This window comes from Lissotriton vulgaris, chromosome 11 (genome assembly GCF_964263255.1).
Source record: "Lissotriton vulgaris chromosome 11, aLisVul1.2, whole genome shotgun sequence".
Classification (NCBI taxonomy): Eukaryota; Metazoa; Chordata; class Amphibia; order Caudata; family Salamandridae; genus Lissotriton; species Lissotriton vulgaris.
In genome coordinates this window covers 956,945,728-956,969,958 of record NC_141699.1, presented here as the reverse complement: position 1 = coordinate 956,969,958, position 24,231 = coordinate 956,945,728, and the positions used below count along the sequence as shown (strand labels likewise).

Genomic DNA, 24,231 nt, shown 5'->3' with positions numbered 1-24,231 from the left:
CAAATAAAGATCAAAGGGCAGGACATTGCTGAGTTTATGGTACACGCACACACCCTTCTATTTTGCTTCTCAACTGCTTCTGTTCCTTCCTTTATGGCTTAATCATTGATTTGGGTTGAGGTCTTTATAATGGGTTTGTCCGGCCTGATCGAACAAGAATATTGGAATTTGCTCAGTCATTTCTGGTGGGCTGGACAACGGAAAGTGGGATTGTCGTCATGCGATATGTTTGAAATGTCGCTGTTTCATTGGTCAGTTTGTATGTAATTGATGCTAGCCAGGAATGTGATTTTTTGCATAAAAGACGATGCTCCGCTCCTTGAATTTGTGCAGTCTCTAGCGAATCACCTGTGTTGTGCTTCGTAGACCTCTGTTCCTGGTTGCAGCCAATAAATTTGGTCTTTGATGTCATCAAGAAGTGTCCCGTGTCTCTGTTTGCCGAGGCAGGAGAATCCGAAGACATCGGGCGTTATCCCTGGCGCCGCTCGGTTCTAAAACCCGGTTTTCAAGAGGCAGTAAACATTAAAACATTTAGTGTTTTTTTTTACATTAGTTGCACACCATGTACTATTCGTTATGTTATGTTATGTTAAATTAAATTTATTAAGCGCACGTACGCCCGTAGGCTTCATGGCGCTGTGGAAGACTAGCAAAACATAACATGTAACAGAAAAAAACGGAATTAACTAAGGATAAGCTTGCTTAAAGAGCCAGGTTTTAAAAGCCTGTCTAAAGGCCAGCAGATCTTCATGAAGCCTTAGCGGCGGTGGTAGAGAGTTCCACAGGGAGGAGGCCAGGAAGTGGAAAGATCCGCCTCCCTGGCGTTGTTTCCTGATCCGAGGCACCACTAACAAGTTCTTTTGACCTGAGCGGAGAGCACGAGCGGGAGTATAACTGACAAGCAGGCTGCTAATGAATCCAGGGCCCTTACCTTGTAGAGCCCTGAAGATAATGCATCCCGCTTTAAATGCTGCTCTCTGCGCTACTGTCAGCCAGTGGAGACTAGCCAGTCCTGGTCTGATGGACTGCCACTTAGGAATCTTGCAAATCAACCTGGCCGCTTGGTTCTGGACCAGTTGAAGTCTCTTGAGCTGCCCCGCTGGAAGTCCCAAGTACAGGCTATTAGAGTAGTCCAGACGGGACAGCACAAGAGCGATAATGACCTGAATCAGAGCAGGGTGGGTTAAAAGGTGGGCGATCTTCTTAATCTTACGGAGTTGAAAAAAACTTGCAGATACCACAGTCCCTACCTGACTTTTGAGTGAAAGATCTTCGTTGAAAGTGATTCCTAGGCTTTTAACTGTTTGGGACTTAGCCGGGGGGTTTCCCATCTCTGGAGGCCAAAAATGTGGTCCCCAAGACAGTTCAATCTTCCCAGGCAAAATCAATTCAGTTTTGCCTGGGTTGAGTTTCAGGTGATTTAGGCCCATCCATCTCTGAATGTGGACCATGGCCTCCCGAAATTCGGTGGCCGCGCCAGGGGAGTCGAAACGGAAGATCAGTTGCAGATCATCTGCATAATTAAAAATTAAGGCTCTAAACTTTTTTAATGAAAATAACAGGGGTCGTAAGTACAAATTAAATAAGAGTGGGGACAGGGACGAGCCCTGAGGGACTCCACATTCGTTTTTGATTTTGGGGGCTCTATAAATGGAAAAATGTTGTCTAAGAAATATGATATTTATGAAAATTGGGTTGACAGATTCCCCGAAAGGCTGAGAGACATTTAACTACACAGATTATTGCATAAACCTTACTTCCTCCAAATGTAGTTTTCAAATCTGCTGCCAAGAGGACACCTTTGAATAGGACATCAATGTCTTCAGAGAGAAAATGCATTTTCAGATGTTCCAATGAGCTATTTAAATCATTCTTATTTTCATTTATTTTTAAAGAAACGTGTACGAGCTATAAAGCACATGACCTTCCGTTATCATGTAAGTATTAGTTTTAGAACAGTGCTTACCAAACTGTCCCTTGTGGGTCCTGAAAGTCCAAGCAATAAGATTGCTTTAAAATCTGTATTTATCTAGTCACATTTGCTACACTTCAATAACAGAGGTCAAATGTCAGGCCTTGTTTTCTGACAAGTTGCTGCTAATTTCTTTTAAATTGAGGATTGTTGTTTACAAGTTTCTCTTACTTTGCAATGAGAGGAAGAAAAGTAAATTGAATTGTGTGCAATCTAGCTGTGGGACAGAGTTTCAAAGAAATGCTGTGAGATGTTCTTTTTTGTAACACACAACAAAATGTAAATACTTGTAAAAATTGATGCACATTTTTGGTACTTTTGAAATGTGATGGAAACTAAGATTTTATTAGGATCAAAACTGATCAAGACACTTTTACTTGGTGCTGGCCATTATCAATTGTTTGCAATACAGTTTTATCAGTAAAACTATATGCCTGTAAAAATGTAGTGACCATTTCAATGGAAAAAGGAAAATGTGCTGTCCATGACAGTGGGCTACTACATAATGCTTTAGCCACATTCAAAACTTGCCTGCCTCATGTCCATTAGCATAAGATGGGTCCTGTAGGTTCATCATGCTTAAAAGTGGGATGTGGTTCTAAAAGGTTTGGAAAGCACTTTAAAAAAGTATTTATTTCTTGAGAAAATGACAATAGAGCTTGAGTCTATTTAAAGCCAATCTCGCACTACTCTTTGTTTTTATGTATCATTTTTAGATTAGTTTAACACCACCAAAGTTTTGTTGAAACATCAATGAAATTAAAGCATGGGAACCATAAAAACTATTCTGTTACAATGTAATTCCATCTTTTATCCCTCTCGCTCTGCGTTCGGGACAAATACTGGTTTGTCATTCGGATAGCAAAATGCTGCTGTCAGTCCACCTTATGAAGGGAAATGAAATCGATATAGGTGGAAGAGGTCCTAGGATAGATTCGATGAAAGCTCTTGGCCGCGCATTGTCGGTTCTTGGAGAGGAAGGGGTTGCCTTCCTCATAGTGACTGAGGAGAAATGGGATGGCTTTCGAATGTTGTTTATTCGTTGTGGGGGAAAAAGCTTCAATTAAGTCCTACAATGCTTCCACTGAAAAGAAGGTATTCAGAACGCCCGCCCCCTCTCTTTATTGCATTATCTTTCATTCTGCATGCACATCAGTGAAATGCTAAGGAAAATAGTTATACAGAGTGCATTAGATAGCTACGCCATTATCACCACGTTTGCAGTTGCGATTTGAAAACAAGCTAAAGTCGAGCGAGGCTGCCTGGGAAGTAGCGTTTAAACGTTAGGGGGGGATTAAAGTGCGTTTTGAGCAGAAAACAACGTGAAGCAATTTGCTCAGAGACCCGGCTTAGTGCTTGGAGTTCAGCAGATGTGATTTATTCAGCGGTGGGGACCCGCTGCTGTCAGGTGGAATGCGCATCATCTGCCTTCGGATAGACGCGGCGCGTCTGGGGTCCCCCGGCGCTGACATGGCGTCCCAACTGGCGTCCGAGATGTACCATGTGGTGGGGAGCGTGGGGACGTCCCAGAGATGCAGGCTGGCGCAAATGGGTCTGTACCTGGTTTGGAGTTTGATGCTTGTAGCAGGGTGCTCTTTTTCGAAAGATTAAAAGGCTGTTTGGTGGCTATCGTGTTTGTGGTGGTGCTATTGGGTACATGTTCTGGTGTTCTGCTGTATTGTGCCATTTAAACATGCTTTAAAAAGGCATTTAAAACGCACCACTGTTTTAAATGTTATGGACGAAATTTCAAGAAATGGTCGCACATTTATGCCTTGCAGTTTGTATTTTAACGTTTTTCTATAACTATATATATATATATATTTTAGTATAGTTTAATTTATTTAACTTATTTATTTTCTCAAGTTGTATTTAGTATTTTATTTGACGTGCACTTTTCCATCACAATTACCTAAGTAGATATTTCAAATACACATTATGCAGGTAGGATCCATGACAGCTCGTATGTATTCATGGAAGACACTTTAAAACTAGCACTTTTAAAAAAATATATTAATGGTCAATTTCTTCCGAATTCCCTCAGAAAATAAAGGTCGCCGTTTCTTCTCAGTTTCCACAAAGACTGTGTGTTCTCAGACTCTATACCCAGTGCTACGGAGACCTTTCCGTTCCCAGGAAATTGCAGGATTTTCAAAACAATAATGTTTCGTTTTAGACTCAATATTATTCATTTACTTATTCAATGCAAATTGTGACACGAAGAAAGCTCTGTGATATTGCTTTCAATCTGTCTTTTGCTGGATTCCATTTTATTTTGTAATACATATTTAAGTATAGACCGGTTAGCACTTTCTGACCACTGGTTCTACTTGAGGGGTACATCAGTACATATCTATTAACTCAACAAGATATCGTTTATTTTCACTGTTAAGAGTAAAACACTCTTTTTGTACCCGTTTTACTTTTGGGAACATGGCAACTACATTAAGAAGATAAACGAGTGTTCTGCTCACTTATAGTTTTGACATTTTTGTTTTAATTTGATTTATTTTTCTCTTTTCTTTTGAATATTTGTTAAATGTATGCGTAATGCACCTGCCCTGTGTATGCATCTTGAATGTGGTCTCTTGTGATATTATGGTGACTTTCATCCTATGTCTTACTCTTTACACATTATATGTTCCCTGCTGACTTGAACTCTGTGTCTGAAGTAAGTGTGCACAGACCTTGCTGGGTCTACCAGCCAGTGCTTTATTGAGCTGGTGGTTTCCCGTGTTCAGCACCGGTACTTCATTGTCAAAACCAGCGCTTGTGACAGTCTGCCGCAGTGTGGCGCTGTCTGTCTAATTTAGAGATGACCACAACAACAGTTAGTTATTAATTGACTATACATTAAAAATTACTATTACCTGCCACCCAAGCCATTCTTGTAGCTTTGGGGGCATGAAATATTATGAATTGCCACACTTGTCGGAGTGTGACTGTTAGTAGTTGTGCAGTTACTATCATTGGCAGCATCGCTGAGGCAATGTGTGATGCAAGCTGCAGTGGCCTCCTGATGAGAGCCCTGGAACTTATTTTTTTTTTTACAAATTAAGCACTGCTATCAGCAGGTTATGTGTGGTAGTCCACCGCACACATAATGGAACCAAACTAACCAGATCATTATTCAAGCAAAACCATGGGCGGTCGATACCTGAAGCAAGTAAACAAGACAGTAGTAACTACTGAAAGACCACAGCTGATGTTTCATTAAATTATAATTCCTTTGGTATGCCAATGTTAAAGTAAAGCTTTTACGTGATTTCCTCTACCTCCATTTGTTTCTACAATGTAGCATTAGCTGGCAAAAAAGTCTCTGTGCATTAACATTTGCTGCTAACATCTAATATGATCCACTGTCCTGAGTTAGAATCTAGGTATGGCCAATTCAGTCTTCCATCCTCCTGAGGTTGATAAATATAATACTACATTTGGTAGCAATATTCACTCTCATTTACAATACTTAGAAATTATTGAGGTGTAAGTATGAGTGCTATATAGAAAAAAGTGTTTTAAATCAATGTTTTTTAAACTAGTCTTATTTTATTATTTATAATACTATCATACATGCTGGATCGCATGTTTATATTTAATGGTTATAGTTTACTTTTTTTAACATTTTTCTTTAAAAACCTCGATTGACAATAATGTGCACATGAATGTATGCTAGAATTAAAATTATTGGATCACTAGAGTGTTTGAACTACAATGTTTTTCTTTTTCTTCACATGTTTTAATTAAATCATATACTCTACCCACCTAGAAGTGTTACACCTAATAGAGTTTTTTTTCTTATAAAAAATCGTTTTATGTAGGCTTCATTTGCAATCGTTGCTAATAGAGAAATATAAAAATGGCAGGAAGTTCTTTTAGTCCATGGACATGCCATGGCTACCCAACGATTTAAAAAATGAGGGAGTGCAGGGACTGCCTGCGCTGTTTCCAAAGGCACTCCAGTGGGAGAATGAACTCCTGAATTATGGTTTCATCATGAAGTTTCACACATTACAAACAAGCGTAGTCAATCGTAGTCCTTTTTATGAAAGTTCATTTAATCGATGGGCCACATATTATTTCATCATAGTGACTTGTTTGTGGAGCAATATGTCAATTGTACTTTTTAATAACATCCATTGATCAATGCATCATCCCTATGCATTTCGGGCGGGGCCCTTCGTCAGGGGATAGCAAAAGATCAGATGTTAAATGCAGCAACGCACGACATGCGGGGCTGCCGAGGGTTAGAACGAAGGTGTTTAAATAATGAATGGCGGGTAAAACACAGTTAGTGAACCACCTGGAAGTGAAGGAGAAGGATGTTTGAAAGGGTAAGGAATTTGATGGAAGAGATTCCGTTTGTAAATGAATTTGAATAACCACATTTTCATTAAGAACAGCTATTACCAGTGTGAAATTAAATGGAGGTAGTACATCACATTCGGCATATTTAAGATTACCATAAAGGGACGCATAAATTTAACTATACATGTGAATAATAAGGGAGGGAGATCTAAACATCAACTAAGAATTCAGTGGCAGCTTACAGTCACAGTTAGCGGGAAAACGTTGAAAAGGTTATGACATAATTGCTTATCAATATGTTTAAATATGTACTTAGATACATCTTTTTTGTATTGAAACTTTGTTTTTTAATTGTAGAAATACCCCTGACGAAGGGCCAAGATTAGGCCCGAAATGCATTCGGTTAACGTGAAGAATTTATGAAGATTACTGGCATGCACTCCTAGCTACCGATTAAGGCCTCGGCATGTCTGTAGCGTTTGAGGTTTCAGTGATGCTAGCAAAATGCCTCGCTCTTGACTTTGGATAAACCTTGGAAATTGCGAACAACTTGAATAAACTTTGAACTATGGTTGGAATGAACTTGGTTTATAACGTTGCATTATTGGAATGCTTCTATGATCGCTGTGCGTCCAGTAATGGGGCGAAACTTCATGATGAAACCATAATTCAGGAGTTCATTCTCCCACTGGAGTGCCTTTGGAAACAGCGCAGGCAGTCCCTGCACTCCCTCTTTTTTCAGTACAAGTAACAGTCCCCACCGGCCGGAAGGGACTATTTCCTGGCACCCTAAAATACTAACAACCCAGTTTACATTATTCACATTGGTGAACATTTTCTACCACGAGTGCCGCCATCTCTATATAGTTTTTGATACCCAACGATTTATACATGGTCCCTAAAAAACATTATGATATGCACCAGTATTACGTATTCGAAAGTTCCTATGTTCCCATAGTGCTTTCCAAATCCAAGAGCCTTTTACTGCTCTCTGACTCTTATTGACTGGAGTTAAAGTGGTGTTTAGATATTGTGTTTGGTTTCAAGTTGTTTAGAGGCGAGCCACACTGCAATACTGACTAACAAAGTTGGAATAGGCTGCGACCACGATTTAACCATGCTTTTGACCACAAATCTAGCCTGAGTGCAGATGTGTGCAAAAAATTCCATGTTATGGTATCATTTAATTGAAAGAGAATCAAAGCATATTTCTCTTCAAAGTTAGCTTAGACAGCAGCGTCACCACGCTTCCAGTAGCTTTACTTATTAAAGAGAAACAAAGGCATTCCGTGTTGGCTTTATGTGTAGTGTCCATATATAATCGGAAAATCGTGGGCCAATTTAAAGTTCATTGCACCTGAAAACAATTGGCATGTACTATTGTTGAAGGGAACACACCTCTTCTATAATAGCAAGGACCACAATCCCTTACAGTGAGAATTCAATCTAAATCAATGTCAGTAGCAAAACTAGACCAAAGAAAGACCGGTGACCTTCGATGGCCGAGCCCACACATTCCCATCAAAGTCTTTGTGCTGAACGTACTCTAGACAAGGGCATATTTTGCCACCTATACAAGAGGCAGCGAGATACTTGACTTAAAAGGTAGTCTTTACAAAGTCTATATTTATTCATTACAGCACTTGCCATATGGATATTTGTATACACAGGCAAATTTGAAGTCTGAGAGGTAAATTATCATATTAGGTGCCATTCTTCACCTTGTATGTACTAATATTGTCATGCAGGCCCCACACAAAGACATACAAACATTGTGAGTAGAAATAAGTCTGCTTCTGTTGTCTAGAAGTTACAGTTTCTGGGAAAGGCACAAAATATATATTTTTTTTCTTTCTAGGTGTCCCTGAAAATAGTTCTAGAATTCAGGGAAACCAACTCTGAGTATATGTATGTGTGTGTATATATATATATTTTTCAACACGTGACAGCTTCAAATTCACTGTTAAAAATGCAGAGAAACTTTATTGATTTGCTAGTGAACAAGCCTACAGGACAGGCGAAACACGTCTAGCATTACCAGCTGACATTAAAATTACCTTGCGCACAGACACAACGTCGACTTTTCTGTTTTGGAAGCGTGGCGAATTACCTACTGGCGGTCGCCAGTAGGTAGTTATAGTTAGGACCTAGTTTCCATAGGAAATCCGCAACATTCAATTTGGAATAACTTTGGCGCCGGTTGATGAATCTTTGCGAAATTCTCAAAGAAGGTGGGGCACTCCGCTGCTTCCCTGAAAAAAAGGGGGTTCCAAAACGTGTTTTCCCCATGCAATTTTCCATAGGGACCTTCAGATACGGCTACAGCTAGAACTGCTTAACGGAATTACACCAAATTTGGCAAAAAGGTAAAGTTTGGTTTGAAGATCCCGCTTTTTGTTAAATGGTGTAAATCCGTTCAGTAGTTCCTGAGAAATCAAAAGTAAAATCATAGATATATCTATAGACGTAGACCCAGTACGCGTACAGTACGCGTACCCTCCCGAGCACAAGCTTTATGCTAATTGGCTGTCAACACTCCAAACTAGGAAATGTTGGCAGCCATCTTGTGCCTCGGTAGAACCGAGGCACAAGAAAACAGAAAAAGAAACGCAAAAAACGCGATAAGGGGGCAGGGTAGAAACACCCTGACCCCCTAGGCCTGGTTAGATACGCGGGATACGAGTAGGGTACGCGTACACTGCTGATACAAAAAAAATACTTTTTGGGGGTCAGGACCTGGAGAATGGGGTCCCCAGGGCCCAAAAAAAGAAAAAGGAGGGCTACACAAAAACAAAAAAAAATTAAAAACGGGATGGGGAGGAGGCCACGTCCCCTCCCTGCACCACTCTGCAAACGCGCCCCCCCTGGCGCGTTTGCAGAGGGGGAAGTAATTCCCCTTGAAAACTGGGGGTTCCTGGGGGCCAAGTAGCCCACAAAGAACCTCCAGTATGTGCCAGGGGGCTGCGTTGCAGAGAGGTGTAAAAAGGGGCGTGGCCTAATTACACCTCTCTGCAACGCAACCCCCGGGCGCATACTAGAGGTTCCTGGTGGGCTAGTTGGCCCCAGGGACCCCCAGTATTCAAGGTGATTTATTTTCCTCTCTGGAAACGCGCCAGGGGGCTGCGTTGCAGAGAGGTGTTTAGAGGCCATGCCCCTTTTTTACAACACTCTGCAACGCAGCTCTGTGGCACTTACTACACGTACCTGTTGGGCTAGTTGGCCTCCAGGGACCCCCAGTATTCAAGGGGATTTAGTTCCCCCTCTGGAAATGCGCCAGGGGGCTGCGTTGCAGAGAGGTGTAATGAGGCCACGCCCCTTTTAACACCTCTCTGCAACGTAGCCCCTGGCGCATATTGGAGGTTCCCGGTGGGCCAGTTGGCCCCCAGGGACCCCCAGTATTCAAGGGGATTTAGTTCCCACTCTGGAAACACGCCAGGGGGCTGCGTTGCAGAGAGGTGTAATGAGGCCATGCCCCTTTTTACACCTCTCTGCAAGGCAGCCCCCTGGCGCATACTGGTGCAAACATGCCCTGTGGCGCGTTTTAAGTTGGGGAATTAATTCTTCTTCAATCCAGAGGTCCCCTAGGGGCCAACTAGCCCAACAGGTACGTGTAGTAAGTGCCACAGAGCTGCGTTGCAGAGTGTTGTAAAAAGGGGGCATGGCCTCTAAACACCTCTCTGCAACGCAGCTCCCTGGTGCATACTGGAGGTACCTTGTGGGCTAGTTGGCCCAAAGGGGACCTCAGGTTTGAATAGGAATTAATTCCCCAGCTTAAAACGCGCCACAGGGCATGTTTGCACACATGTCACCTCAGGCCTCGCCCCCTTCCTTCACTATTGAGCAAAATATTCCGCTAAAATCAGCCGAACTACGAATTCCAATTTACTCACCTGTTATCACGAGAGACGTCAGTGCTGCATCTTTGAGCCCAGTAAGGACCCTGAAAAGTAAATCTAAGTGTACTTATCAGTAACTTGCATTTCCTTCCATAGGAATCTATTGTGTGGTTTTCACCAGAAAAGTTTCTAAGTGTCTATTTTTGAAACGTACAAATATTCCTCTAAAATCAGCCGAACTCCGAATTCCGATTTACTCACCTGTTATCAGGAGAGACCTCAGTGCTGCATCTTTCAGCCTACTACTGATCCTGAAAAGTAATTCTAGCCATACTTACAGTAACTTGAATTTCCTTCCATAGGCTAACATTGACTGGTTTCACTTGGAAATTCTTCCAAGTGTGAAATTTTGGAACTTAAAAAAATTCCTCTAAAATCAGCCGAACTACGAATTCCAATTTACTCACCTGTTATCAGGAGAGACCTCAGTGCTGCATCTTTCAGTCCAGTACTGATCCTGAAAAGTAATTTTAACTGCACTTACCAGTAACTTGAATTTCCTTCCAAAGGATATCATTGCCTGCTATATAAACTATATATAAATTAAAAAATATATACAATAAAAAAAAAAATTCAATATTTTTAAAAAGCATTTTTTCGATTTATATTAAAAATATGTAATTAAAAAAAATATATCTGAAAATAAATACTTTAAAACAATGTAGTAAATCAATATAAAAAAATATAACAATTAATACAGTTAAAAAATTTCATTTACAAAACCTTTGAAATTCACTGAAAAAAACATAGGTTTCAGCCACGTTATAGTTAGGAATTAGCATTTAAAAAACCTTAGAAATTCACAGAAAAAACTATAGGTTTCACACGTTATAGTTAGCTGGACATTTCACTAATACAAAACCATTGACATTCCCCCGTTACAGTTAGTTCAGCTAACTATAACTCGTGCGCCTGCAATGGACTGCTGATGACGTCACATATTACATCACTCATGACATGGTCAGTGACATCACTCATGACATCACTGATGATTATTATATATTGAATCCCCCTGTCTTTTATATGTTTATGATTGATATATATATGGAATAGTAATTAAAGTAAGCTTGTTTTCCATTGAAGAAACATTTTCTGTGTTGCTAATAACTTTGGTGCAGTTTATATAAATCTCCATGAAACTTTCCAAAACAGTGCTTCCTCTTGACTAGTTTGTGCATGTAAAGTTTCAGGCTGATCCATCAACCGGGGAGGCCAAGAAAAAAGGGGGGTCCTAAAACGCATTTTCCCCATTATTTCTTCCAAAATCTTTTGCATGTAAAATATACTTACTTATTGTGGTTTTCAATAAGCCCTCTTCGTCCATCAGTCTGTTACTGTGGCATTCACGTTTTATTTCCACCCACTACAGTACTCTTTAAGATGCAGAAGATCAGCCAACTTCAGCCATTGGTTAACTTCACAGTAAGAGAGTGCATTCTTCCCTTGCACAAAAAACATACACACAGTAGTTCCTTCAGTGCTATATTTGATTTTGGTCACTTCAGATCTGGCTCCTTCCAGCTACCATGTGGGCTGCCACAGGGCTCCTCACTCAACTCGACATTGTTCAATCTTTATGTTGCCCCACTGGCTAAATTGATTAGATTCTATGGCTTCTAAGTATTATCGTATAGGGATGATACGCAAATTATTATATCTATTGCGAACGATGCTACTGTGTTGACAGAGAGGTTTAAACAGTGTATGGTGGACATTGACAACTGGGTGAAGGAGAATTGGCTTACATTAAAAACTGACTAGACATAGATCTTGGTTTTCAGTGAGAGAATTACGGTATGGTCAGAGCTGTAGTGGCCAGAGCTCTGTTCCCCTCTCCCCCTCCCTGTCACGGAGGCTAAAAGTTTAGGGGTTGTCTTTGACACATCCCTTTCCTTTGACACTCTGGCTAAGAGGATTGTCAGTTACTGTTTTTTCACCATTAAAATCTTGAGGACGTCTTTCCTTTCATCCCTGCTGAGCCTAGAATTGCTGTGTTCATTGTGCTCATCACATCATGCATTGATTACCGTAATGTCCCGTACCTTAATATTAATAGAGGCACTCTAAATAGACTCCAGATGATCCAGATGCAGCTGCCCGTCTGTTTCTGAATGTTCCTAAATACCTGTCAATCAGAGAGGGAATTGCGCTTTGCACTGGTTGCCAGTCTCAAAGGGTGTGAAGTTCAAAGCACTCTCCATTAATTGCCAGGGGCAGAGGCATTTGAGAATGGCCTTCCAGTGGTACACGCCCAGTGGACAGTTGAGGTCTGCACCTCTAAAGAAGGCAGAGGTCCAGAGATTTCGGAAAGCCAGTTTGGGGAGGGGAACGGCGGGTCCCCTTTGCGTTGCTGCTGCCAGGCTGTGGAACTCCCTTACCACTCACATTGCAAGCCTGTCCTCTCATTCGGCTTTTCGTACGCGCTTGAAAACCTGGCTCTTTTTCTACTGTGAAGAATATGTCCTGTTCTTTCTTGTAGAGACTTTTCTGGTTAGCAAGCGCTTTGACATCTTCGGGTATAACAGGCTCGACAAATAATAAAAAATAAATAAGCGCTAGGGACTACTAGGGCAATTTGTGCTTTTTGAGACCAAAACATTTTTTTTAAACTTCTTTACCCGTTTTGTTACATTGACTAGAGTCTGGCTGTTTCAAAACAATACAGTTTTGCAAAAACCATGACAAAAACCAACACTGGCGCCAATAAACTGGAAATCTAGACCAGGCCTCTTTGCCTTGCCAGTGCTTGTTTCAATTATATTTTGCAATATAGCTGAAAATATGAGCACTAAACCTTGGTATTCTTGCAATACTCTTAAATATTATTTCTGTATTAAGTAAATATTGTATACAGTACCTGATAGCTTTTCTGATTTTGGCAGAATTCGACTGGAAGAAATACAATTTTCAATTATGTGCAAAGGAAACAAAAGTTCCTAGATCCAAAACAGTTACATGGGTCAATTTAGAATTTTGGCCTGTTTCATCAGTGTACATCGCTGGTTTCATGTATCCTGCCTGGGGAAAGCTTGTGCCGTCATTCCTGCATATAAGCACAGTGCATTTAAGGCAGTAAAACCCATATAAGATACATTTTAACACCTGTGTGAGTTTCGTAAAATTAAATGAATAGTATTTTTTATTGCTCGTACAAAAAAGAAAATGGATACCATTTCAAAATGCAAAGTGTGGTTTTACAGATCGAACAATAAAAGAGAAATCCTCTTGAAATGATTACAGTGGAACCTCTCAAAATTAATCTCTGACATTTAATTGAAGTGACTGAAAACGAGTCCCCAAACATAATCTCTCTTTGTAAATTAATCTCTGTGAATATTAGTCTGTGTGGTTTTCAATTCATATTAATTTCTATTCATTTGTATCTATACAACTAGTAGGAGACAGTTTACGGGTTCTGCAAAAGTTAATTTTTGTATCCATTTTGTTGTGCAATCCTCTTGAAGCGTTATTCTAGCTTAGCTGTTCTAGCTATTTGAAATTGTCATACAAAAAAAGTGTAATTGTATTTATATAGCACTTACTACCCTTGACGAGGCGTTGAAGCGCTTTACAGGGAGTAGCACGCCACTCCGGAACTCAAGTTTAGGAGTTAATTAGGTGGCTATTGTTGTTTATTGTGATTAGTCTCAAGAGAAATGTACTTATTTATGTATTGGTTTCCCTTATGAGTAAGACTTCAAAACAACATAGCAAATAATATGCCATCAGAATACATTATAGTGTTTAAGGCCTTAACTACATGCCTTAATTAGATGGAATCATTTGAGGCACAGAACGTTTAAGTTAAATCAGCAGCATTAAATAGAACAAGATGCAGATCAGCAGTGAATAATTGTACATAGTAGTGCAGGTAAGAGTACGTGTCTTGAATTATCGCAATCTGGGGGCAGGCGCTAGTCAATAGACGTACAAAGAACATTGTGTGTGATGCCTGGAGATTCGACCAGCCGGCACTAAATGGAAGTGTCTTGGTTGTCAAGGCAAAAGGGTTATTGAAGGGTAGAGTAGTGGTAGGGTTTGATAGAGCCAGTAAAGTGACATTTCATGTAGTGTCGGTCATTAGTGTGATGAATGTCATGCAAAAGTATTGGGACTGCTCCTAGGAAGGTCGCGAGTCCTCTTTGGCCTCCACTTGAAAGCAAAGTAGCAAATCAGCCTATTTGAAAGAAATGGAGTACTTGCAGATTCCTCGGTCTTCCTCTGCTCTCAGAATAGGGCTTTCTGCCTTAGCTAGGCCCAACAGTGATTGATTCCACACTATTACTAAGGAGGGGAGAGGGCAGCTTTCCATTGGCATGTGATTGTGTACTTAACTAGCAGAAGGGATAGGTTGAGGATCAGGGCTATCATCTTATTTGTCTTAATACACTGGTAAGATCACAGGGCTAAGGCCTCCCATCTGTGCAAGGTGGTGAACACTGTTATTTGAGCATGCTGCTAGGTAACTGGGGGGAAGAGGAGAGGTGGACAGAGGCAGTGTCCAAATGAATTTCAGCCAGCCAGCGACTCACCCATTGTTACTGTGACGCCAGGTAGTAATGCTCAAAGTTGGGAACACCAAGACCTCCCCTGTGCTCGGGCAGCCTAAACATTGCCAGGGCAACTCTACAACATCCATTCCTCCATATGAGATCTTCCAGCCAGACATCCAGCGAGGGAAAAAACTTCGCTGTTAAAGGAATTTGAAAATTGACAAAGTTATATAATACTCTCAGGAGCACAATTATTTTGAAAAGAGGTATTCTGCCCATCACTGCCGACAGGAGAATTCTACAGAATACAACTTGGTTTTGGATTGTCGCCACAGATATGATGGTACCCTCTAAGAAGACCATTGCATCATTATAAATCCAAACCCCCTGGTACCTAACTGTTTGGGTTTGCCAACATGGTGTTCCCCACCAATGTCTAGTCAAACCTCCATAGCTTCCAGCCGAAGAGGAAACCCTAATAATTTCTATGAGTTGTTGTTAAAGCCCTTGTGAAGTTTTTATTTGTAGAGGCATTTTATCTCTGACATAAAGTAACGTATCGCCAGCATAGAGGGAAACAAAATAGGTTTGGTTGCCTAGTGGAATGCCTTAATGAATCCCCCCACGAACGCAAGGCAATAGTCCCTGTCTTCAACACCAGAGCAAAGAGAAGATGCCATTAAGAATGGCTATCTTCCTGTCTGAATGCACGCCATTGGTGCAGTGTAAAGAAGCTGGATCATATGTATTAAGAGATTTCCCAACTCATACCTTTTGAGTAGTGTGAAGAGGAAAGTCCAGTCCAGGGAATCAAGCCGCTTTTCAAGATCGAGGTTCATGCAAGCTTCCCGGACCAAGCTCTGGGCTAGCCTCTATGATCCTGAAGAACCTGTGGATGTTTAACGATGTGCTCCTGATCGACACATAGCTGTTTTGGTCAGGGTGTACCAACTGAGGGATCAATAACAGCAGGCCCTCTGATAACACCTTCTATAGTCTGTAATAGTTATCATTAACGGACTGTATGAAGATATGTATGTCATGTCTCTGTCCGGCTTAGGTTTGGATATAAGTAGGGCTTATTTCAAGGGACTAGGAGAGGCACTCATCCCCCATTCCTGCCTCGCACATTTGCTAAAATCATGGAGAAGGAGGTCAGATAAAATTCCATTTGAGGTTTTGCTACTAGCCAGAGAACATATTCTTTCCTTTAACCCCTTCGCTGCGGGGGGTAATTCCCCCGCTGTGCTGGGGTGCCGGGGTGCGCGCACAGCGCCCGCATGCTCATGACGAGCTCAGCTCGTCATGAGGCACGGAGCTCCAGTGCTCATGACGAGCTGAGCTGGTCACAGGTGCACCCGTTCCCGTGGAACGCTCAGCACAGCAAGTGAATTATCCCCGCGTGTGAGTGTTCCACAGATTTTCGTAATGTCAAAAAGATTGCTCTCCTCCTGGATTTTGATGCATCTTCTCTGAGAGTGAATAGTTATCTCTCGTGATATTTTCATGGAAATGTTAGGTTATGGATTAGAAAGCGGAAATGTGATATAACTTTCTGTAAATTCATAGCTTCCTCATTTGTTGATAGAAACAAATATTTTTCATGGGAATAGTTTCAGTTGATTCTGCAGTTCTCGACTGTAACTGCACTACAGAGCTCTAACAAAAAAAAGTAGAATTGCAACTTTGTATCGGAACAAGAGCTTTGGAATTCACACGCTTTGTTATTGAAGAATCTGCAGGAGATGAGCAAAATATGGAGCTAATTGCTTTCTTTTTTTGGTACTGTAGCGTGAGAAGTGTGTTTATTACGATGGATGTCCTGCCTGTTTTGCCAGATTAAGAACCATCTTGGTCACTAAATTTCCCCGATGTATTTAAATCTAAAACTAGGAACACTATGGTAAACATAAATGGCATGCTTATTCCTCCATGTAATAAGAGGGTTGGGTCCTTACATGCAAGCGAAGTTGTACCTCTTATAAAGTACAATAAAAATAAGAAATGACCTCGCCTGAACCACTTGCTGAAGTGACTTTTTATATAGAGCAAGACACTTAATTTTATGATCACACTGGTTATTCCTGTTTCATTCAATTAATTGCAAATCATGGGAAACAAAGAAACTGGAAGTTTGTTCACATTATCCATGAGTGGCAAAACCTAAATCTGCATAAATTGTGCTATCCCAAAACCACTACGTGCAGGAAGGTTCTAGTTAGATAAAACAAATTGCAATATCATGAAGGACCACTGAGTCCAATTCTGGTCTTTACAGCAACATAGTAGGGTTAAATGTCCATTGTCTGATAGCTTGATGACTGTACTCTATAAACCGGGGCTGGACAGTTGATTTTTCTGGGAGAAGCCCGCTTTTTCGGGAATCTGCTCAGTGGTCTTTAGTGATATTGTGTTTGGTTTTATCTAACAAAACACTTCCTACACACAGTGGTGGTGTTAGCACAATTTACCATGTCGTCTGTTTGTGCTCAATAAGGTTATGTAGATGTATTTTTTGCCACAGTTGGATAACGTTGTGTATGAACTTTCAATATCTTTCTTTCAAATAATTTGCAATTAATTGAATGAAACCGGAATAACCAGTATAATCTTGAAATTAACGCCTTCGCTGTGGGGTTTATTCCACCGCTGTGCTGGGGGGGAAGGGGGCGCGCACAGCGCACGCATGCTCATGACGAGCTGAGCTCGTCATGAGCTACAGTGCTCTTCTGTGCTCATGACGAGCTCAGCTCGTCACAGGTGCATTGGCTCCGTGGAACGTTCAGCACAGCTGGGAAATTCTCCCCGCACCAGAGCGTTCCACGGGCCTGTCATGAGCACCAGAGCACCGTGGCTCATGATGAGCTCGTCATGAGCATGGGTGGGGTTAAGGGCCATATGTACAGTGAAGTGGCAGAGAGAGGCGATAGCCTTCCTTGCTTAATGCTTCTCTCCGCCACTTCTGAAATGCAAGGCTGCACTATATTTACAAGAATCCAGTGCAGCCTTGCTTTTTAACCTGCGATGGTGCTAAGTTTAACAACTTAGCACTAATTCAGGCACCCTTGCACCATGGTGCAAGGGTGTCTGCGTGCAGGGGAGGAGTGTTTATATGTAGGAAGGTGTCCCTTCCTGCACATAAACAATCCTAAAATGCCATTCTGTCACTTTAATGTGTGCTGCTTCATGCAGCACACATGAAAGTGACAAAATGGCATTTGTTTTTTAAAGTTTGTTTATGTACAGGAGGGGACACCTTCCTGCACATAAACAAACAATGGCATTTTGCATTTTCCATGTGTGCTGCACAAGGCTGCACACATGGAAAAAGCAAAAACGAAGAGAAATAATGCATTTCTCCTTGTTTCGCCAACTTAAGAGCAGGATTTACCTCCAACGCTCTCCTCTTCCTCACAGGGTACACAGGTCTTGGCAAGCAATTAGGTGCTGATGCTCCAGGGCAGGTGGTCTTGGTTTACCTTGGTCATGTCCTCTCATTCAGCAGGAAGATGAGCAGGCCATGGTCCCCAGTCCTAGTTACAGCCACAAGTCTTGCAGAGCTTCCCCTTCTCACACAGCCCATCTTATTATTATTATTATTATTATGTTTCTTATATAGCGCCTGAATCGACCCCCGAAGGGGTATCTCCGCGCTGGCCTTGGGAACCCGTCCTGGCTTTTCCCTGTGAGATAGCCCCTACAGGGCATCCCCAAGGTGAAAGCCAGGCATCCCGCCGCAGGGGGGCCGTTGTGGAGATTAAGAAAGCTTAATGCCCAGAGTTGCAGAGTGTGAACCCATGATTAGGTCAGGCACTGAAGCGAGAATTATCGAGTCCATGGACATTTGAGCTCAAGACCCTGCCGCGTCGGGAATTGAACCCTGGTCCCGGGTCTGACCTCTGCTTCAGGGTCTGCCTGCTCTAACCAGTGAGCCACACTTCTCCATCTGGCTGCTTGGCAGATGACAAATGTTTGGGGACTCACCTTATAGTCCTTTTCCTGACAGCAAATATGATTTAAAGTCTGGGTTATTGAACATTTATGTTGTGGGTTCTGCTTCTTTTGAAGTGGACACTTCTCCTTTTCAAGTGGACACTTCTTTTCATCTTCCATCATGAAAGATGTCTGTCACAGCAGGCATGACTCTGTAGCTATAACACAATTCACTGGAGTGACCAGAGTTCACACTTGGAAGTCAGCCACAGTGATACATGTATCAAAAGTTTATTCCCAGACTTCCAGTCCTACTCCTTGATTCCCTTATCAGCCCCATTTCCCTTCCTGAAATGTGTCCAGGCGCCTTAAATGTGATCTATCAGTGAAACAAAGAGCTATCTTTTGAAATGTAAAAAGAGTCTCTTCCTTTTCCTTCCAGTTTGTCCCCACCCACCTTGCACGAATGCAGCAATACACATCTGTGGGTGGGGGGGGGATTCTGCTCCTCTTCATGTCTTTACAAACAGTCCTGGGCTTCTCAAAATGAAACCTAGGTCCTCCATACAACGTATCATTGCCGGCACACTTGCTCATTGTGCTTTCAGTCCAACACTGTTCTCTGTGCATTGTACCCTTACATTTACCCATGCATTCAGAACACACAGTCTGCGCGCACTGTTAAGCACTGAAGCTTTTCTGTATTTAATCAGGGTGTGCTCTTTCAAAACATACACACTGCCAGCCTGCACACTCAATATGTGCACGCTGTACAAACTTCACCTGTCACACTGTACTCCACACAAGCACACATACTCTCTGCACTTGCTTTATCCACACATGCACTGCACAGCACTATTTCTCTCAAGTAATGTATTTCTCTTGGCATACATACACCCAGAACAAACCACACATGCACTACACTATACTTCTCCATCCTTGTCCTGTACTGTTCCCAGGCACACATATACAACTAACACTGAGTCACTAATTCTGAGCTACGCAGCCCTCCACAACTTACCTGATGTAGGCCAAAATGTGAGTTGAGCACAAAGCAGCAGAACGTTTAAAAAGGTCACTGAGTCTATAGACCTCAGTCATTGACACAGGGTAAAAAGATCCTGTTCACCACTACTGATCACTACACAGTATCCTGCCACCGCTGCACTCAAGCTGCTTTACTACTGGTGAAGGTAGTAGCCTTCCACCACCATGAGGGTTGCACTTTGGGCTCTCTTCCTAGTCCACAAAAGACTGCAATCCGTGAGACAGGCCTATGTTATGTTGGACATGCATTATCTGTGATCGCTTATGAAATAAATAAATCACCATTTGGGATCCAGACAGCAGTACAGTTGGGCACTCAGGGCTAGGGTGCCCGTCTTAATCATGGAGAGGGCGTTTCCGTCCAAACAGTGACCATTTTTGGTCCGACATGAATATATGGAGTACAGAAACAGTTTAGATACATTTGGGTAATTAAAATTGAACCATAGTGCACGTGAGATACACAACCCTTAGTGTATAATCCTAAGGAACAAGTCCTACACTCTTTTATATCCATTTTCTGTTTCAGACTGTACTTGTTTTTGCCTTGTTATAAAGATACACATTGTTTCCTGTCTCGTGTTGTGGTTGTGTTTTGGACTTTACTACACCGTTCTTAGCACATGAAAGTTTGCATACATATGAACAATGAAGGTTCAATGGATGCTTGCTTTGGCTATTAGACACTAAGGATTTTTCTGGGTTCAATATATTGGAAGTGCATGGTTTCTTTTATACACACTACCAGTTTAACAATTTTTAGAAAGGTTCACACCAGCAAAGGGAATCAATACATGCAGGGTGAAACGCGTTGGTGAAGGGGGATAATGGCACTGCAACAAATGGAATAAATCGTTATTCTGCTATCTGTGAGAGTGCACGTGTTTTTTGCATCTTGGCGGAGGATATATATATTCAGGTTGCCATCATATACCGCTACCTGTGCTTGCATCCTAATTGGGAAGAGATTTGGTGAGGGGCAAACTGTGTACAGCGCTTTGGTGGCTAAAGACATTCTAACGGACTGAGTATTTAAAAAAAACACTTATAGCGCAAAAAGGGTACAAAGTTCCCCGGGAAGAGTGACGGAACAGAGGAGTGTGTGTGCTAGTAAGAGGGGGAATCCCCTAATTGGAACTAAAACCCTAACACACCCAGCAAGCTAGCTGTCATGCTTCATCATATGGGTTCTGCTCCTCATCAGACTGGCGGTGCAATGTCTGACGGGCTCCCGAAACCGGGGCTCTTTATCGGAGATCTTTTGTTCCGGCCATATGGTGCATGCGTGTGAGAGGGCAGGGGGAGTGTGGTCGTGACGTGAAAGTGAAGCTAAAAAAGGTGAGTCAGTCCACAACCTAATTTATTCTCGTGGTAGACTCCCTTGGTTAAAAGAGGTGTGAGGGGAGGTAAAATGCCCCGGAACTATCCGAGCAATATTAACTACTACCCTCAACTATGGTCAACATGTTTCATGCCTGATGGCAATTCTTCAGGACCTCAATAGATAGTACCACACAGTGAAAAATTATAATGGTGAAGGATAAAACTTGCAATGAGGTATACAACCTTCTATGGTCGGTAATACCGGGGTGCAGGCCGATAGGTCCTGCTGCAGTATTGTCCCCCCAGAAGATTCCCTGAGGTACCTCGCAGTCTGCTCCCGTGGGACCGGCTGAGAAGGTATGGTACCTTTGGCGGCATCCGGTCCTAACCGATGCACCTACCCCACGAGCGGCGTCCGAAGCCGCTCGTGGGGTAGGTGCATCGGTTAGGACCGGATGCCGCCAAAGGTACCATACCTTCTCAGCCGGTCCCACGGGAGCAGACTGCGAGGTACCTCAGGGAATCTTCTGGGGGGACAATACTGCAGCAGGACCTATCGGCCTGCACCCCGGTATTACCGACCATAGAAGGTTGTATACCTCATTGCAAGTTTTATCCTTCACCATTATAATTTTTCACTGTGTTGTACTATCTATTGAGGTCCTGAAGAATTGCCATCAGGCATGAAACATGTTGACCATACATGAGGGTAGTAGTTAATATTGCTCGGATAGTTCCGGGGCATTTTACCTCCCCTCTCACCTCTTTTAACCAAGGGAGTCTACCACGAGAATAAATTAGGTTGTGGACTGACTCACCTTTTTTAGCTTCACTTTCACGTCACGACCACACTCCCCCTGCCCTCTCACACGCATGCACCATATGGCCGGAACAAAAGATCTCCGATAAAGAGCCCCGGTTTCGGGAGCCCGTCAGACATTGCAGCGCCAGTCTGATGAGGAGCAGAACCCATATGATGAAGCATGACACCTAGCTTGCTGGGTGTGTGAGGGTTTTAGTTCCAACTAGGGGATTCCCCCTCTTACTAGCACACACATTCCTCTGTTCCGTCACTCTTCCCGGGTAACTTTGTACCCTTTTTGTGCTACTAGTTTCTGGACCAGTACACTGGACCCCGTAAAATATTGTCCTAATCCAGTCCCTCCTTTGCTTAAATATTTACAAAAACACGCCACAAGGAAGAAATACGAAGATTTCTTTCTTCAATCTGGTATGGTAATGAGGAATACCTTTAAAAAAAAAGGAACATTACCTTTTAAGTATGGCGATTACATAGAACGTACATTGTAAGTCCTGTTTCAATGACCACATCACAAGAGCGTCAATCAGCAAAATCTATTTAAAAACGACGCTGTGCACAAGACGCTGATACCTTTAGGCACTGAAGAAAGCTCAATGCTGAAACGCATCAGCTGATAAAGATGTTTTAAACTTTTACCCTGGAGTGACTTTGTGTGTTTATACGTGCATGCGCCTGAGCTGTTGAGAAATATATATATATTTATATAATATGTATAATATATATAATATAGGTTTTTTTATATTCTAAATTAAACTGCCATAAACATCCATAACTCCTTAAAACCCCTTACCACAACCCATCCTGAACCCTAAAAACTCTTACTACTCCATCCCACTACCCGTCACTGAACCCCAAATGCCCCATGCTACCCCTTACCACTATCATTTCCTGCATTGTAAATGTAATGTGCTGTGACTTACCTCATAGTAGCTTACTGCATTGTAGAGGTAAATGTTTTGTAGTGCTTGCATGTGGTAACTCGTTGTCACTACATAGTTGTAAAGGTAGGCTTCTGGGACAAGGCAACCAAATTCAAGTATTCAGAATTGCATGCTTTTGGGTTCAGAAACCAGGGCTTGAAATCATAACTCCCGAATTCCAGTCTCAGCTTTTGCAATACCACACATCTGCCATTAAGACTCTTTAAATGAAGTGTGAATACTTTTAGTGGCTTTTTCACTTCTACTGTTTCATAAAATTGAAATTCATAGCACCGTCTTAGTTTCTCTTTTGGTGACAAATTACTCTTAGTTGAATGTTTTCTTAAGTTAATGACATGTTGTTCTTCTTTGCAGTTGAAAGATGTATGAGTGTAATGCAGTCTGGGACTCAGATGATCAAACTCAAGAGCGGAACAAAAGGACTGGTTCGTCTATTTTACCTGGATGAGCATCGGACCTGCATCAGATGGCGGCCGTCCAGGAAAAGTGAGAAGGCCAAAAGTAAGCTTATTCATCTTGGCATTACCGTTTTTGAATGAATCAGCAGCAGCCTAATCCTTTAATGTTAATTGCACACAGCATCTTAATGGGTGTGTATATCGAGAAAGATTTGATTTTTACAAATATATTGAACCGAACACATCGGTCATGATAAAACACGACATTATATGGATATGATTTGTAACGGCAAAAGGTAGAATGAAGACACAGAGCTATTTCTAACTAAGGACAAATGTAGGTTATATATGATATGCTATATACAGTAGAATGCTGGAAATTCAGTTTGTATTTCTTATTGCAATAGGTATTCTTTCATCACTCTGATGGAGTGTGCCGAGCAGGTGAAAGGCATGAAAACTATTGGCATACTGTGACTTACATGTAGACAAAAGGTTTGATTATTGGACTACAAGGATATGAGCTGGTGAATTGGCTGATAGTGAATCTCGAAAATAGCCTGGGTGGTAGATTGTATGCTAATATTAGCAAATTATCTAATAGCACATTTTTGCCTTTAACCATCCTACTTACTTGGTGGTGGTAGGTAGAGGTTGGGTATACGTATACCTGAGGAGATTGAATATTGTTCAGGAAGGAAAGTTCAAAATCTTATCCAAGGGAGTGTAAGAGTAGAGAGGGATGCCAACCAGTAGGCTATTGCAGTCTTCTGAAATGAGTGGGTTAAGTGAATTTACAAAGTGGAGAGGAGTCAGTGTGTAGATTTTACGTATGTTAAGTAATTGGAATCATGCTACTTTGGCTATTCTGGCGGTAAACGCCTCCATCGTCATTTATGGATCCAAGTAGACACCAAGATGCATAGCTAATGAGACCTGGAGGAATGAGCCAGGGAAGAGTTGGGAGAGGAACACAGCACTCCAGGTTTGGCAGAATTTAGCATCAAATAACTGTATATTGTTTTTGATAATATTATAGTAAGTAATTCCCATATTTTTTTATTTTAATATTCCATATTCACTTGCCACTCCTTAAGACA

At 41.8% G+C, this 24,231-nt stretch overlaps 1 protein-coding gene across 2 annotated transcripts in view; it reads left to right on the top strand.

The window, feature by feature from the left end:
• PLCH1 (phospholipase C eta 1) overlaps positions 1-24,231 on the top strand; it is an 897,070-nt gene that overhangs the window by 379,185 nt on the left and 493,654 nt on the right. For both annotated transcript variants that reach the window (XM_086944121.1, XM_086944120.1), the window contains one exon: positions 23,088-23,234. In XM_086944121.1, the coding sequence (XP_086800247.1) occupies positions 23,088-23,234 (147 nt within the window). The remainder of the gene's footprint in view (positions 1-23,087; positions 23,235-24,231) is intronic.